At 33.3% G+C, this 19,394-nt stretch overlaps 1 protein-coding gene across 4 annotated transcripts in view; it reads right to left on the bottom strand.

The window, feature by feature from the left end:
* LOC106468300 (hemicentin-1-like) overlaps positions 1-19,394 on the bottom strand; it is a 130,048-nt gene that overhangs the window by 43,098 nt on the left and 67,556 nt on the right. For all 4 annotated transcript variants that reach the window (XM_022397277.1, XM_022397289.1, XM_022397306.1 and 1 more), the window contains exons 2-5: positions 17,363-17,692; positions 11,382-11,708; positions 3,586-3,903; positions 3,075-3,371 (exon numbers count right to left, since the gene is read on the bottom strand). In XM_022397277.1, coding sequence (XP_022252985.1) covers positions 3,075-3,371; positions 3,586-3,903; positions 11,382-11,708; positions 17,363-17,692 — 1,272 coding nt within the window. The remainder of the gene's footprint in view (positions 1-3,074; positions 3,372-3,585; positions 3,904-11,381; positions 11,709-17,362; positions 17,693-19,394) is intronic.

Genomic DNA, 19,394 nt, shown 5'->3' with positions numbered 1-19,394 from the left:
AAAGCTACACAATGGGTTATCTGTGCTCTGCCCACCACGGGTATCGAAACTCGGTTTCTAGCGTTTTAAGTCCGCAGACCTTAACAACAAACAAGCTAACAAGTTATTCATTCTTATTTGTTAATTGTTGAAAACAACGAAATAAAAAACGATCACTCTTTTTCTACAACGGTATAACTTGGGGGATTAAACTGTCTGATGAATAGCAAGTAAAATCCATCATATGATTCAGTTGGCTTTTTAAATATTTTCAACATTTTCTGTATTTTTATTGTCTGAGTGGACAATAAAAACTTCTTAGTAAATAGCAAGTAAAATAGTCTGGAGATTTAACATGTAATAACTCCTAGCTTATAAATTACCACGTACTATCCTCCAGTGGCTCCAAAATCATCTAGAATTTAACAACAAATATTATTCACAATAACGAATAAGATTATCTAGAACTTAACCAGTAGTTTCAGCTAATGACTAAGGAATAAAGTATATTAAAGGTTTGATAAGTAAAATAATATACATATTATGTAGTAAAATTATCTAGAGAGTATCAATTAAGAACATTTAGCATTAATAAATATAGTCTTCAAAAATAAGCAAGTAAGTAAGGAATAAAATCATTTAGACTTTAGCAAGTAAAATCGCCTGTATAATAGCAAGTAAAGTTAGCTAGATATTAAAATTAAATTATAGAGTAGAAAGTAAATCGTATGAATACTAAAATCGTCTAGAGGTTTAAAATGACCACGAAATAAATAATCTATTTCACAAGTGAATATTAAGTGAGATTGTCGAGAGATTAATGTGTATGTATATTCGTCTAGACTCTAGAGATTAGTAACGAGCCACCACCTATCCAACGTCTAGACTCTAGAGATTAGTAACTAGCCACCACCTATCCAACGTCTAGACTCTAGAGATTAGTAACTAGCCACCACCTATCCAACGTCTAGACTCTAGAGATTAGTAACTAGTCACCACCTATACAACGTCTGGACTCTAGAAATTAGTAACTAGCCACCACCTATCCAACATCAAGTAAAATCCACCCAAGAACTTTAGTAATATATCACTGTATTAATGATACTAGCGCCGGAGAACATTCTAATTTCTCTAGGATATCTACCCTACTTATAACTATAAGTTTCGTCATGAATCCAAAACTTGGAAAATAACAACCAAAGGGTTATTATACATCAAAAACTCTTTTCTTTTTTTGAGAAATAGTTTCAAAATTACTATATCGTTCTAATTTTAGACATTTTAGACGAACTCATGTTATTAATAAGTATTTAAAATGCTACTCTAGGTAACTGGCATGTCTTCTATATTTCCCTTGGACTTAGAGGGTAATAAAGTATTTTTGACTTACATTCCTCTTGGTATTAATAAAGTAAGATCATTTGTTGACACTTATATAAACTATGTATACCCTAATTTCAGGCACTCAGTTTTAGAAGAACGCTATAACATTTTGTTTTTTAACATTTCAATACCGAAAATATTTGTTTCCATGTGTTGTAACAACGGTGGACGGGGGTAGCTGATAGGATGATGGCTAACATAAGTTAAATAAGGTGATTAAAAGCTATGATTTTTTTTTAATTTTAACTGTATCTCATAGTTTTTTTTCAGTAAAAGATACACGAGTCATACATGGTGAAAATGATCTTATCTCTTGTTTAATTATAGCCTGTATAAGACAAACAAGTTTACAAATGGTACTGAAAGACTAGCTTATAGTTCTCACAGTGTAGAATATACAACACGAGAACTTCAACGTCAATAAGCAACACGTAACTATCAATGTCAATTTAACTCGTGAAATATATATCTCATGTTAAATTTAATTTTGCGGATATGAAGTATCATTTAATTTAATAATAATTAACAGATTTTACTTGCATAATACATTAAATTTTACTGAACTTTAACGAATGAGAATGTTCATTATATTAAAGATTTGCATCAGGGCACTAATTAATTGCATTTTAATCATATACGCCCTATTAGAAATAATTATGGAATAGGTGAATAAAATGGTTATAAAATTCAAATATTTTGGGATTGCTCCCTGTCTATTGTATGAAAATGAACTGTTCTAGAATACAATAATGTGTTGATAATTTAGAATGTGAGTGATTGCCATCCAACTAATCAAACTGTGCCAAAACAGTAAGATACCTATACTATTCCCATTAGTGCGGTGAGTGATACATGCATGGCTCCCAGGAAAGGAATGCCATATGATAAACATGTAGAAATCAAAGTTTTATTTGATGAATGCTATTGTAAGTGACGTATTGAGGTGAAATGTTATGTTTTAGTAGAAGCTGTATAGAAATTCTAGAAAAATGTACGTTAAGATAGTGCTTTTCAGAATAAAAGCGATCGAATTAAAAAACCCAAACTCTTCAATTGTAAAGTTAAGTAACTTTCAGTATATAATTTATGCGATACACTACAGTCCAACTTAAATCTTGCCAATGACCTAGTTGTAAATATAGGTGTGAATGATATCTGCAGAGGAGTAAAATGGAGATCAATACGAAATGACATCATGCTGTTTAAAAATCATTGCTTAACAAAGAGAAACAAACTAAAAGGGTAAAATGGCATCATATTTCAAACAATGGCACTGTTAATTACCAGAAAGAACCAGTAAACATTTATATCTGATTATAGACCAATAATATATGTACAGTTTTTGTTTGTTTTTCGTATTTAGTGCAAAACTCACAATGGACTATCTACACTATGTCCACTGCGGGACTGGGTCCTGGATTCTAGTGTTTTAGGCCTCACGTTTACCACTGAGCAACGGAGCAATACAAACACATAATCCCTGATACTAGAATTTAATTTCACATATTTGTTCAAATTTATAATAAACGTCCTTCTAATACTCAATAACCAACGAACAACAAGGAGATAAATATGTATCTTCTCAAACACCCACATATATAGTCTCACATTCACAAAGTTATAAGGTAAATGTTATTCGTTGGACGATAAGTTATTATTTTTAAAAACTATTCACAGAAAGGAGATAATAACATTAAATATTATATACTCACATAATATATTGATCTCTACCGAGTTGACCGCTTTCCCTACACCAATGCTATTCCTGAGACTACAAAAGTAAAATCCCCTGTCAAATCGAGAAACATTTCGAATGGTCAGTGTTGGTACTCCCGGATCGTTGAGTTTAAATCTTTCATTTTCATTAACGGACACTTTCACATCATCTTTATACCAAGTGACGTCAGTTACATTGGACGGATTAGCTTTAAATGTGCAGAAGATCTTCGCCTCGTTGGTTTCCTTAACAACTAAGCCGCCCGCTGGTTGGACTTCTACTACAGGGGGATCTAGGTTGTGTAATATAAATAATTATCAATGATGTTACGAAGAGATATAATTGATTTTATTTGAACGTAAAAATAAAATATTATCTGATTACAAAAAATAAACAGGTGAGATATATTTTTTATCTCAAGAACAACTGTTAGAATAATGCCTAATATAGCAATGGTTTACTCAAGTCTTGAAATATATTCAGTAATTTCAGTCTAAGATACTTACGTAAAACTTCTAAATCAAATGACTTTAAGAGAGCAGCGTCGCCATTTTTGTGCAGCACTGGATTAGTTCCTTTACAATAAAACGTCCCCTGGTGGTCAAACAACGAAGCAACAATTTCTAATTGACTGACTGTTTTGAAAGTGCCATCATTCATTACTTCAGAATAAGACTGAGGTTGAGGCTCCACCTCTTTTGTGTGATTATACCACGTGACGTTTGCTGCAGGATTTGCGCCCTCTACCGTACAAGTGAGCCACACTGTATGGCCTGAAATTACGGGAACAATTGGTCCTTCTATCTTCAATGAAGACGGTTTTACTAATAAAAACAAGAATTTATATTATTAGTTTGAGAAAAATCATGAAGTTATAAGAAAAGGAACAATTTACACATAAATTCTTTAATTGTATGCAATGCAAGGAACAGTTCATTTGCAGCAGCATTCAAACCCATTTTATACTAAAGAAGTAATGCATATTTTAAAATATTGCTAGTAATTTTAAATTCAGTTCTTCACGTCTAACACGATTGGCTTAATTTATTTTATTTCATAGGATCTATTTCCAAATTAATTTATAGGCAAATGTGAAAATATTTAAAAAGGATTTGTTTCAGGTGATCCCAATAATTGAGAGTTAACAAAAGGCAAAATATTAATTATTTTAGTTTTGGAGACAGATTCCTCAGAAGCTCGTGAAGAAGAAGGGGTTGTACTTAGAAGTGTGATATTTTGTCCATCCGAATCTTCTTTTACATGACTGGTCCTTTTGTCCTTCAAAAGCAAAAGACGAAGAGGAGATTTCCTTCTTTTAAAGGAGTATTTTTGTTTTGTTTTTGCTCTTCGAAAGCTTCTGAAGAAAACGTGGAATTCTTTCGAAGTTTCTTGGGCAAAGAGGTTTTCTAATAAACCATAACCGTATTGCGTTCCTAAATATACTACTGCTCTTATTGCCTTTGCTCCATAACTCTATCATATAACGTTGTGTAATGTCGTTTTTTAAAGATATGGTTTTCGTGTTTGAGTTGTCGTTTTTTTACAGTGTTGGAAAATTATGTGATAACTCCAAACACCAATAAAAGTATAAATGTTATATCACTCTGATGTGACACGAAACAACCAATTCGTTTTTCTTTAATAAATAAACTAGTGTAACCAACAACATATATTGAAGCAATCGTCATCTTCTACTAGAAAACGACTTAAATAATACTATATTTCTGCACATGTTAGTACAATAATTTATTTATATGAATTAAAGACTTCCATCACAAATCACAATGTGTTTTGCATGTTATTAAGCTACACAAAGTTTTACATAATCCATTAAATATCTTTTTCTGAAACTTTTATACTGTATGTTTATCAAACTTTCATTCTGTTACACACATGTCGATCTGTCACGTATTACACTCTCTTCTCAAAATCACTTGGTAAGAGTTGTATTATAATCTCGTCTCAAAATCACATTGTAAGAGTTTGTATTATACTCTCGTCTCAAAATTACCTTGTACGAATATATATATATTGTACTTTCATCTCAAAATCACTTTGAAGAGTTTGTTTTATACTCCAATCTCAAACTTGCCTTCCAAAACTTTTTATTATACTCTGGTCTCAAAATCACTTTGAAAAAGTTAGTAGTCATATTCAAATATTTGTTAACATCGACATAAGTAAGTGTATTTGTCACTTTAAATTGTCGAAGGAAACATAAAAGCTCATTTATGGAAGAAAAAAAGTATAAGAAATCTACATAGATTTAAACCAAACGATGTGAAATGAAAAAATACATCTCTACTGAGTGTAAATTAGTGTGAAAAGTTCGTGTAGTGTAATATGAAGTATACGCAGCTGCAAATTAAATAACAAAATTCATAATCCTCTTTCATCGGTTGTTTGTTGTTTTAGACCAAAGTCACATTAGGCTGTGTTCACCGCTGGGAATCGAACCCACATATTTTAGCGTTGTAATTCCAACAACATATACTGAAGCAATCGTCAACTTGTACCAGAAAACGACTCAGATAATACTTTATTTCTGTACATGTCAGTACAATAACGTGTTTATATGGATTACAGACTTCCAACACAAATTACAGTGTAAGAGTTTGTATTATACTCTAGTCTCAAAATCACCTTGTAAAAGTTTATATTATAATGCACTTCGATAGTTAAGACTGGTGGCAGTTTTATGGGAAGTCAAATGTCAAATGGAAGACAAATGGAAGGATGTATAGGTTTAGTGTCTCTACTAATACAATGCATTGTCCAGATCTCTTATCAGAAGACTTTAAAGTTGAGCTGAAGGATATAATAATAAATCATGTTTAAAATAAGCTGTATATGATGAATAACTGTTCAAAGTGTACTGTCCAAACTATCACAGATGGGCAATATTTATTTATAACATTTAGAATATGTTAACTAGTGTGCCTAGCAATATTAATAGTAAAAATCCCTCGGCCAATTTGTATGAAGTCATAAGAATACCCCACCAAGTGTATAGAAAGTAAATCTTTAAATATATAAGTAACATCCTTCTTCAGTGTGATCAGGTATTAAGTAACATTAAAATATAACGAGTAAGAGTTGACAATTTTTTCCAATCATTCGACATCACATTTTGTGCATTGAGAAAACAAAATTGACTCTGTGGATTTTAGTTGAGTTACATACGGGTTTCACCTAACCTACAATACTTTTTTAATTAGATTTTAAGGCTTGGTGTGCTCTACGTTTCGTTAACAGCGTCATTCTCGTTTCACCTTTGCGTTGACTATTATACGATATTTTATTCCATAACACAGTATCAAAGAAAGTAGTTGGTGCAGTGCTGAAAAATAGGCTTGGAATTGTGCCAGACAAATTCCCAAAATCTTTTTTTCCAGTGCGATACATAGACAATTTTCTTTCTCCGGTATCAATGACGTGGTAACGGAGGAAGGAAGCGTTGAATTTTTAAAAAACAGAATTAAGTAACTTTGCTGAAGTTTCATAACAAGTAAGTAGATGCTATCATGGTGTTAGGTGAAACGAACGCTTTTCATATCTGAAATCCAACGACTGCAATAACCGTTGTATCACATCCGTTACTTTGTGCAAACGATTTAGTTCGCAAAAACATGGAGATTTATAGCTTCGTTTTAATGGTTTCCTTTTAATAATTTTTCAAAGTATTAGTACGTTTCTTACATAGATACGCTATTTTAGAAACAGCATCAGCGGAAGTGTGGGAAAGAAATCGTAGAATTGCAATAATGATATGCAAAGAAACAAAACGTAGAATGTACGTTTTGTTTCTTTGCATATTATTATTGCAATTCTATATGTAAGTTATAACAAACACTTTTCGGAAGAGACGTGTTTCTCAATACAGTATACCTTGACAGGAGAAACTACGTATAACTCGAATCAGCAAGTGGTCATCAAGTAAATGTCATCTAAAGTTTGGACATGCATTAATGTATCTTGGAATTTCTAGGTTAAAAGATTTCACAAACATTTATATTCCTGTAATCTGGTGTCACTTAAGTATTCCCCGTCAATGTTTTCTTTAATATAATATAGCACGTCTATTTAAGTACGAGTGCCAAACACACAAAGCTAAGAGAAGTTCAGTATAGCAGATCATATATCTACAAGTTTAATTAAATTTCCCTGTTGTTTCCTCCATATTTATTTATCAGTGTCGATATTTTAAACATTAGATGTGTAAGGATTCCTAGTGTCTTTATTGTGATCGAAAAGATAACGTTTGTTACACATTCATTACAGCTGTCGTTAAAGTAAGCGTCTGAACATTAATAATACGACAGGCCAGTCTAATATGACTGTGTTTGAAATACCCGATTGTGTGTATTTGAAAAACGAGTTATATAAATTACGTGTTGTTTATCCATTGAGTTATATGTAGTCTTAGTGTGTTTTTAGCAGGAGAAATAATATCGATTCTCATTTCCCCTTGTAACGCGCTTCTATAGTTAAGACTGGTGGCAGTTTTATGGGAAGTTAAATGTCAAATGGAAGACAAATGGAAGGATGTATAGGTTCAGTGTCTCTACTAATACAATGCATTGTTCAGATCTCTTATTAGAAGACTTTAAAGTTGAACTGAAGGATATAATAATAAATCGTTAATAAAGCAATGACTAATTCCATGAAACCTAGTAAAGTGATATAATAATAGATCGTTACTATCACTTTACTAGGTTTCATGGAATTAGTCATTGCTTTAGTAACGATTTATTATTATATCACTTTACTAGGTTTCATGGAATTAGTCATTGCTTTAGTAACGATTTATTATTATATCACTTTACTAGGTTTCATGGAATTAGTCATTGCTTTATAATAATAAACCGTTACTAAAGCAATGACTAATTCCATGAAACCTAGTAAAGTGATAACTATAAACCTGTTTAAAACATATGTCAATGATTATGAATTATACCTGTTCGTTTTTTTCTCACTAAACGAATAATGTATCTCGGCAATTACAATTCTAAGATCGTAACGTTTCTACAAAACTATGTACGTTCTTAACATATATTAGAGTAAAATAATTGTTGGACTTGTTTGTTTATATTATAGCATAACCTTGCATAACAGACTGTCTTCACTGTGATCGCCGTGGGGATCTAGCACTGATTTCTTGTGTCATAAACCCTCAAAGCTCACAGCTGAGCCAACGGTGGACTGATAAAGACGTATTTGACATTTATGATTTGACAAAGTGTTTTTTTGTGTTTGTTTTTTTTCAGTTATTCGAAGGACTAAAAAAGTCAGTTGATTGAAAGAACTGAAATAAAAACGTTATGATCTGTTACCATGAAGCCACAGTAAAAGAGAGTTTCGACTGTGAAGTTAGAGTAGAGGATGAAATTTGTTACATCATGATTTACAACCGTGAAACAGTAGAAGAGGATGGAATTTCTTAGATGATAATGTGTGACCGCAAACTCAGGGTATAGGAAGGAATTTGTTACATCATGATTTATAACCGTGAAACAGCAGAAGAGGATGGAATTTCTTAGATGATAATGTGTGACCGCAAACTCAGGGTATAGGAAGGAATTTGTTACATCATGATTTATAACCGTGAAACAGCAGAAGAGGATGGAATTTCTTAGATGATAATGTGTGACCGCGAAGTCAGAGTGAAAATGGAACTTGTTACATCATGATTTACAACAGTGAAACAGCAATAGAGTATGACATTTCTTAGATGATAATGTGTGACCGCGAAGATAGAGTAAAAGATGTAATTTCTTTATTATGAGTTGTAGCCATGAAGTTACAGCAGAATCGTAAATTTCTTAAACAGACATCAACACGTATTTGTGAGCTCTGCTTCATGCCTTGGAATACCAAAGAAATATTTCTAAAGTCTTGCTGAAAATTGAATTGGAATATTAAACAACTCTGTAACTTTTACAAAAAAGTCAAAGGATGTAGGGGGTAAGTCAGGGAGACACAGAAGCTACGTCTCTTCAAAATTATGCATTGATGTCGATAAAAAATGTTTTTGATCATTTCTTGTGACTTTAAGATATTTACAATATCGACTGCACGGAATACGTTTTTGTTTGTTTGTTTGTTTGAAGTTAAGCACAAAGCTACACAATGGGCTATCTGTGCTCTGCCCATCACGGGTATCGAAATCTGGATTCTAGCGTTGTAAGTCCGTAGACATACCGCTGTACCACTGGGGGAGGGGGCACGAAACACGTAGGCATGAAAATACAGATACCTTATAAATGCAGTTTTACTCAATCTAATCGTTCTTATACACAATAAATATATAAGCATGCAGAGATGAGAGTATTAAATATTTGACGTCAAGTTAGTTTTAATAAAATAGGATTTATAAGAATTATAGATATTCTCCCAGTAGAAAAAATAACTAAATTGTAAGGAAGAAGAAACAGTTATAAAAAAGAAATATTAATAATTTCATACACTTGTCCTTTTTTTTCTGCTTTACAATTATATATATATATATATATTATACTTTATGATATTTTCAATGAGAAATCATATCTTGGCTCCAATACAAAAACATTTACAATGAACTAGTGTAAGTGCTGTTTAGGAGTGGCATATATTGTAGAGATGAGTACAGATTTTAATTGATTTATTGTACATCGTTTAATACCAAGTCAAGTATTTGAAAACGAAGTGACAGCCTGCTGTCAAATGATACGTCAAATTATAAATTCAATGCAGAATACCAGCTTTCATGTGTCATAAGCTATTTTGAAAACTGAGCATTGCACCGAAGCTAGAGTAGGTGATTTGTTCAGTATGGACATTTAATTATTATGAAACCAGAACCAAAATGATAGCACAGCTATTTTCAAAACCCATAAGGCTTCAGATTTTTATACAATAATATTGTTTCTGTTTTCTAGAATGGAATATGTGTGAAACTGTCCGAATTAATGTTCAGAACTTGCCCGAAATGACAGAGCAAGAAGATACTCAGCATACAAACAGATACATATCCACCTACAATTAGATGTCTTTTGATGTGTGTCGCCTTCATTTCATGATTCTCTAATAGATAGTGCACTTGAGATAACTGTTGCAACGATTAATGCATTTACCTTACCGAAACATCACCTATTGATTTCAAGATATCACGTGTAAGTAAAATGTGTCATGTTATACTTGTTCAAGTTTAATTTTGCTTTAGCAAACGAAGCTAATTCGTTAAAGCAAAATAATCACTTTTATTAATGTTTTCACACTAAGATACACCTATACCCGTTACTATGAAATATTTTTTGAAACGTTGAAAGATATTTCACTAAAATCTTTATAACGAAATTAAGTGTTCTGTTAAATGCATAAATTATTGTCATAATCGCAGAGGTTACGTTCTGTTGTTGTCGTCATCGAGTTGTAGGACAGTTGTAATAAGCTGTAAAAACACTGAAACCTAAATTACTGTCAGACGAAATCAGGTTACGTTTAAGAGTTGAAATCATCGAGTTGGAGAAAATCTATAGCACAGTTGCAAAAACAGCTGTATTCCTTTCGTAAAATCTTAATCTAGCAGTAAAAAGTTTGTTTTTTATTTTTGGTCAGGAAAAAACCTATTGTAAATTAGTTACCGCCACATCCAACAACTGCCAAAAAAAAAACTGACCGACAGAAAAGCAGCCAACAACATTGTCCTGTTTCTGAGAGTGGTGGAACAATGGGTCATTGAACATTAGTACGGCCTGGTGTACACGTGATCATGTTAATATCAATCTATATCAACTGTGTCCACTCCGGACACTTGCTTTGGACTCTGATATTTACAAAATGCTTCCAGAAATCTTTGGTAACACGGTTCAATGTGCAATCTATCAATTTCATCATTTATTTGTCTGTATCAGTAGACAATTTTTTTGTTTCTCAAAATCCTTCGATAGAAAAGAAAAATAATAAAATAAATATAACGGATTACACGTTCGTCAGTATTATATCCTACTTATTGAATTTTTTTTTCAAAAAGGTTCGTTGAGCATTGTTTTTTTCACTGTTTTATTTTTATCTAGACCAAGCGTTTTTTACATTATTTAACTTTATTATTTATTTGAGACATAGAGTATGACTTATTAGTACACATTTATTTCATGTTTAATTCAGAAAGATCAACATTAGAGACTTTACAAATTCCTCCCTTAAAACACTGTTGTTGCCATTAAAAGAGACATCCCTGTATATGATCACGATATTAGTGACTTAAGTGACACCTTTTAAATACTTAAACTATTCTTTTCTACCATTTATATACTTTTCTTACCGTGAATATCAAATTCTACCCATGATATTAGGTCACGTTCAATAGCATCGTTCTTCACTTTACATTCCAGTTTTGCACCCAAGTCGCTTCTAGAAAGAGTAAAACGAGTGAAAGATCTCACTTTGCTGGTTCCTAGCTCCTCATCTCTGATACTAGAATTGGACGGAAGGCTTTCACTTCCGTTCCACCAGGTCACTACTGGTGGAGGTTTTCCTCCGGCACTGCTGCATTCAAGAGTTAGCGTTTCTCCCTCGAGGAAAGGGCCGACAGTTGAAGTATTTTTCAATGTATTTCCATCTTTACTTATTACTGGAGGACTTGGTTTTGCTAGAATATAGAAAACGTGTGTTACAAAGATCAACGAAGCATTTCTCTCATCGCGAAATGCTCATACTAGCCTGAAAGGTTGAAAATCATAGAAAACTTTACTGTGCTTGTTTAACAAGATTTGTAACCATTAATTTTGATAAGAAGCACGAATGTGATATAGATATCTAATCCTTGCACTGCCATAAAAACCTCTTTACTAACATTAGTTGATTAAATTGTACGATCAGGATGAGTATGATGTGATAGAGCAACAAAATCTCTACGTAATATAATAAAATGTTTGAGCGGTTTAGATCAATCACAACTATTTGTCCCAACCAATAAAATTGCTCAAAACATTTATTGAATTTCTACGATTGTAGCTTATTTTCGAATACTGAACAGCATTGGATTGTTTTCCGTCAAAAATCAAATATTTATAATAATATTTAATTGTTAATTCTTTTTTTTACTTCATCGTGTACTAATAAAACATAATCCCTACTATAAATATTACTATGGTATTATATTGACAAAATATGCCTTCTTTTAGTTCAACAGTTAACGACGAAAGATGTTTCATAGCAGTGACTATAAAACTTTATAAGTCAGGCTCTGGAATCGAATACGACATTCCTGAATTCAAATATTCATACAAATAATCTATTTAAATTAATCTTTCATTATAGCATTCGTAGGACACATGCAAAAATAACTTCTATTAAAAAACGACTTGTCAATACAGAATCGGTTTAACGTTCATACATGTTCATCACCAACGCATTTCTTTTAGTAGTTTCTTCGTTCAACAGCTGTCCACAAAATTTTCTAAAAGTGAATAATATAACTTTCAACCTACGTTGTTTACTTAACTACACAGGAAACATATTAATGTTTTAACGTCTGCAATGGCATTATTGTGCTTGCTTAATAGGATTTATAAAGATTAATTTGATAAGTAGCATGTCTTTAATATATATATAATACATAAAAACGTCTTTACTAACATTAGTTGATTAAACTGTACGATCAGTATGAGTTTGATGTGATAGAGCAACATATAATCTCTACGTAATATAATCAAATATTTGGGCGGCTAAGATCAATCACTAGTTGTTCAGACCAATGAAGTACTCATACCATGCACAGAATTACTGTTATTGAAAAACCTATAATACTAAATTTCGATAGATATCTTTAATTTTAGTTTGTTTGTTTTGTTTTTTTTCCAATATTTCAAATTGCAAGGGAAATACCAGAAAGATTGTTTTTTCTCAGGTGACAACGCTTTTTCCTAAACATACTAATAAAATTTTTTGCTTATTAAATTGCTTCCTAGCAAGAAAATATTTGATTTTGGAATTTCTTTTATAAATTATATAATGTGTCTGTTTCGATCTCTCAGAAATTAAAACAGATAAAATCAGGTTCAAAGAAATAAACTTTGTTTCATCGACAGAATAAGAAAAAATATGATTCTTAGTTCACTGTCAACTTTCGCAAGTTAAAGATTTATAAAATATATACAGAAAACATGTGATCACTTGTAATTTTTGCAGTAAGTTACGAATTTCTAACGTTATTAATCAAAAATAATGCTGATAACACTCACGGTTCGCTCGTGCAGTATCGAATAGTATGCCTACCCAAAACACCATTTTCAGAGCGCTAAATGTCAATTTCGGTTCTGAGTAAGATAACTGAGACAATATAACGTCTACGAAATCGTTTCTAAAGACGAACATTAGCGTGATGAATCCAGTTTCAGCATCAGTAACCTCCTCATGTTCCACCTTTTGTCCGTACTTAGAGAATAGCACTGAGTATCGATTTATTGGATTCGATACAAAAAATAACCCCAAGATGAAACTATAGGATGAGGTAAACAGTTTTTGTTATTAACTACTTTTTCAGCTGCTTGTTTTTGAGTGGTCATTGAAATGAAAGCGATACATCATAAAAATTTAAGAAATGACTATTAAATGTCTCTCAGTGGGTCAGCGGTAAGCTTATGGTCTTACAACGCTAAAATCCGGGTTTCACTCCCCACGTTGGACAGAGTGCAAGTAGTCCAGTATGTAGCTTTGCGCTAAAAGAAACAACGACTACCAAACATTCTGACCCATATAGAATGACATTCTGAGCAGTATCAACCTTACAGTAATATTGTATACACTCAACAGAAAACGTGAACCTATTATTTGTATCGTTTTTTTTTCATATATTTATTATATTGCTAAAATCTCCTAATCATAAGTTACTTTAAAATAGCAGCAAACATCAATAAATAAGATAACTATAAACACTTGTCTTGAAACTTGTGTTTTATTATAAAACAATACATAACCAGGTTATTAATATTAATTTTTGAAATGACAATACAGTAAAATCAGATTTATGACCCTCTGGTTAAGGTAGAATTAGTCTTCGTTACTGAAAGCAGGGAAAGTCAAGTTACTAATGATCAAATAATTGACATCAACAAATTAACTCACTCAATTCTCTGACAAGCAAAAGCGGTTAGAACTCTAACATTTAACTTCAACTAGAATTAGTATTCATTTCCCAAAAGTGAAAACTCATTCTTGATTTAAAGCGGTGGAAATGCTAAGACCTTCGTAGCAACAGCCAGCAAGTTGTAGAAGTCAAGAGTTTGTATCAGCTAGTGAACGATAAATTTTCAGCATCTTTAAGAGCTTACAGAGGAAAAGAAAGCACAGCAGAGAATGAGAGCTGTATGCAAAAAAAGGTTCGTGAATTCCAGGTCTATTTAAACACTTGACAGTTTGCAATGACGTGATACGATACTCATAGTAAACGTACTCATATTTATTTTAAGAAAGAATAATAATTATGCTGAATTTATCGACTAAAGGAGGAAGAACATGATATATCTCCCTAACTCTTCTGTGATTGGTTGATTTCATATGGCATTTTTGTTTGTACTAAATGGAAGCGCTAGTTGTTTGAGAGAAAAATTACGAGCAATAAGCCTGAGTTTGACAATAAAAACTAATATTTTTGAACTACAAACCTTAATAAATGGGAATTATTGCTAGTTTGTTTGTTTATTTATTCGTTTTTGAATTTCGCGCAAAGCTACACGAGGGCTATCTGCGCTAGCCGTCCCTAATTTAGCAGTGTAAGACTAGAGGGAAGGCAGCTAGTCATCACCACCCACCACCAACTCTTTTACCAACGAACAGTGGGATTGACTGTCACATTATAACGTCCCCACGGCTGAAATGGCGAGCATGTTTGGTGGGCCAGATTTGAACCCGCGACCCGCAGATTGCGAGTCGAACGCCCTAACCACCTGGCCATGCTGGTCCATTACTGCTAGTAAAATAACAAGCATCTCTATTGCTGTGTCTCTTTATGTTATAATCTACGCAGTGTTTTGTAATTAAGACAAAACATTTAGTTGTTATATATACAGCATCACGGCGTATTTACCCGTCATCCACTAGGCATCATTATATTTTTATTGAATAGGCTTGATCCTCTAATACATGTTCTAATAATGATACGTTTATTTTTCTATTTCACTTGAGGTAACAATGGTGAAAGACCCGTGAAGTGCTAACATCATCCAAACATTTTAAATTTCAATATTGGGCCAAAACTGAGGAAAATAACAATGAAAAAGTATTAAGCTGTTAAAAACAAGCAGAAATTACACGAGAAAAGAAAAAATCAATTATATTACATTCAAAAATAAAGTTATGAAAAATGCAGTCCAAAGAAAACTAAAACGTGTTGTTGTAACTGGAAGTTTAAAGTCTAGTAAGAGGAGAGGCGCTCAAGAACTATCCAGACGAAAAGGTTCTCCACATCCAGTCGATTTAAATACACTAGGTAAAAAAAATGCAGAAATATATGATATGCATAGGATAGAATCAGCAAAGTTTAACTGTTTCAAGGTTATGAGCAGTTTACATGGAATGGTTGCAATATTTTACTCGTATGAATATGATTAATAGTTTAAAGTTAGCAAGTTGGAAGAACGAATGGGACAATGGTTATAGACTGGCGTAACCAAAATATAAAAGAGTTATTATGTGGAGACATGACTTTGAGAGGTTCCAACTCTTCGTGTAAGCAAAACGTCGAAGTACAGTAGAGGTAGATGGTGTTGTATTGCTGCAGGAGTAAGAGATACGTTCATATTTTATAGTATTATACAGAAGAAGCAATATTATGACATCCTGGTTCGTCACGCAAAGCCCAATGGACGACGTTAATTATCTAGTTTGAAGTTTCCACGATCCAAAACACACTGCCCTGTTGAATATATAAATGTTTGAAGGGGAAAAGGCCAGCCTAAATTTCCAGCTTTCATCCACTGACACTTTCAGGTACTCGTTTGAAGAGTAAGATTGCACATATTCTTCACTTTTGGGACACTGTGGCACAGGAATGAAATGAAATACCGGGTGATAGTCTTATTCACTTTTGGGACACTGTGGCACAGGAATGAAAGGAAATACCGGGTTATAGTCTTATTCACTTTTGGGACACTGTGGCACAGGAATGAAAGGAAATACCGGGTGATAGTCTTATTCACTTTTGGGACACTGTGGCACAGGAATGAAAGGAAATACCGGGTGATAGTCTTATTCCCTTTTGGAACACTGTGTCACAGGAATGGAAGGAAATACCGGGTGATAGTCTTATTCACTTTTGGGACACTGTGTCACAGGAATGGAAGGAAATGCCGGGTGCTAGATAGTCTTATTCACTTTTGGAACACTGTGCCACAGGAATGGAAGGAAATTCCGGGTGATAGATAGTCTTATTCCCTTTTGAAACACTGTGCCACAGGAATGGAAGGAAATGCCGGGTGATAGATAGTCTTATTCACTTTTTGAACACTGTGTCACAGGAATGGAAGGAAATGCCGGGTGATAGTCTTGTTCACTTTGGGGACACTGTGCCAACAGAATGGAAGGAAATGCCGGGTGATAGTCTTATTCACTTTGGGGACACTGAGTCACAGGAATGGAAGGAAATGTCATATGAATAGGGTCTTATAGTTAAAGGTGGAGAAGGATCTGCTAAACATTTATCATTCAGAATGAGCTTCTCGCACCAGACATTATAATTTTAATAAATGAAAGTAACAGTTTTGCAAATGTCTTCATAACTTGAGTATCTGTACTTTGAGTGTTCAGACTTTTTGCCGATGCCTACACATATGGTGGAATTAAAGCGATAACCAGAGTTCCTTTATTCTTTTTATGAAAAGATATATTGTATTGTTTTGTGATTAAACACAAAGCTACACAATGGGCTATCTGTGCTCTGCCCACCACGGCTATCGAAACCTGGATTCTAGCGTTGTAAGTCTGCAGACATACCGCTGTGCCACTGGGGGGCTTTATGAAAAGAAGCAATGATATAAGTTACTTTAAATATAAACTATTAACTACTTTATCGAATTGCAAATTGTTATTTTCTTTATTTGATTAGCTTAACATACCTCTTCTACCCGTTTGAAATTTCCTGATGAAGACTTACCCATGAAAACGATGGATGAAATCCGTTGAAAACCTATAAGATAATTTCTGGTATTCCACCTAAACCTTATTTAAGTACATTTTGGATTCTGTGATTTTTGGATGATTTAAGAAAATAAGACAAACAAATATACAAAACCTGATTTGACTTACCAATTACAACAAGATTAGCATAAGATAGAGAGGGGCACTTTCCTTGCACGTAAGTGACGTCACACTTATAGTTCCCTTCGTCCTCCATCCGTAACGGAGAAATTCTCAAATGAGCAGTGGATTTTTCGACGACAAAGTCAGCGCGGTCTGGGTTGGCTAGTTCCTGCAGAGGTTTCTCGACGTCGTCGCTATATAGATACAATCTTTTCCATTCACTAGTTGTGTTTTTTGTCCACGTAATGAAGTACACCTCGCCACACGAGGCTACGTCGACGTTACATGGGAGCTCAGCGGCTTCTCCAAGAAGCCCTGTTACTGTCGAACTGTCATCTGTAAGAATGGATTAATTACATTTACAGACACCTGATCTAATCAATAAAATATTATTGAACTTGGAACGAAGGTCGTTTGCTATTAATTATTAAATATAAGTTATGGTGAAGTTAAAACATTATGTAAATAAATTGCTTTCACCAGGGGCGGATTCAGGGTCAGACAGACTTGGAGCTAAATTTTTCTACAGGCCTATTATGATCGCGACCAAAGACTAAGGTAGAAAAGCTAAACCCTATAACGGGTCTTTTTTGAGCCAGGGCCTGGGGCTATAGTCCCAATACCCCCACCTTAATCCGCCCCTGGTTTTCACTCTAAGTGCTAGTGGATTTCTAAATAATACTACTACTGCTACTAAATTAAGACACTGAAACAACGTTATAAAGCATGAAGAAGACAACCAGATACTGCCGAAATATGTCAGCTTCTTTGTAAAATAGTATTTTAATTCATGTTTTCTAGCATTGCCTTAGGCTTACAGATTTCAGCATGAAGAATTGCTAGTAATTCGTTGAGTTTCATACATTGATAAGAAACATCCAAACTGTACATTCAACGTAGTTTTTTGTGTGCTTGGGAGATAAACGCTATTAATCATTTCTAAACATTGCCGTTAGATGGCATATGTAGTTAGCAGTAGAAACTTTGTTTATCAATAAATCATGGAATAAATATATATTACAAAGTAGTGTTTATATAAGCCTTGATGGTCCTTACAAAATTACAAAAACATGAATACACGTTTGTTCAATTTAATATAACATATCTCTATATAATAGAATTGAGTGTGTGTGTTACGTAACTCCTCCTAATTCGATTACGAGGAACCCACTTTGAGACTAATAATGTGGAGAAACAAAAGTCATACCTTCTGTGCTTCATCCCCCACTATACTGGTACAGATATGTCGATGACACTTTTGCTGGTTTCACTTCTACAGAACACACACTAACTTTCTTTGAACTCATAAACTCCATTCATCCCAACATCAAATTTACCATAGAACACGAAAACAATAAATAGTTATCTTTTCTTAACCTCAACATTATTAGATCGGACACACAGTTTAAAACCAACATTCAATTTAAGAACACACACACCGGCCTCTACGTTCCCTGGAATTCCGCTCATGACACCACACGAAAATCAATACACGGAAAATCCGCATAAAAACAGCTACAAGACTTTGTTCAATGGACTACATAAATGAAGAAATCAACCACATAAAGCATTCCTTCATTCACACCAATAAACTTCCATCAGCTATTGTTGAAAAACTCTCCAACATTCACAACAACAAAACTCAAATCACTAACAAAAGTGGTACTAACAAACTCTACAACAAAACATTACACTGCAGTTTACCTTTTGTCCCTGAAACCAGCTCAAGAATTATCCACACTTGGACAAAACTAGCCATTAAACACAATATTCCTGTCAACGTCAAATTCTCACAAAACCCCGTTACTAAGCAAAAATTATTTAGAATCACACAATGCCAACGTCATTTACAAAATAACATGCAATAACTGCCCAGAATTCTACATCGGAGAAACAGGAAGAAAATTGGAAACCAGATTCACAAAACACAATCAAAAACCGTCCCATGTTTTCCACCATTGCAGCTCAAAAAAAACATAGTATATCTATTAAAAACACAGTAATTTTAAACAAAGAACCCAACATAAACATACGAAAA

Source organism: Limulus polyphemus, unplaced genomic scaffold, assembly GCF_000517525.1.
Source record: "Limulus polyphemus unplaced genomic scaffold, Limulus_polyphemus-2.1.2 Scaffold87, whole genome shotgun sequence".
Classification (NCBI taxonomy): domain Eukaryota; kingdom Metazoa; phylum Arthropoda; class Merostomata; order Xiphosura; family Limulidae; genus Limulus; species Limulus polyphemus.
This window is presented reverse-complemented; position numbering and strand designations above follow the sequence as displayed.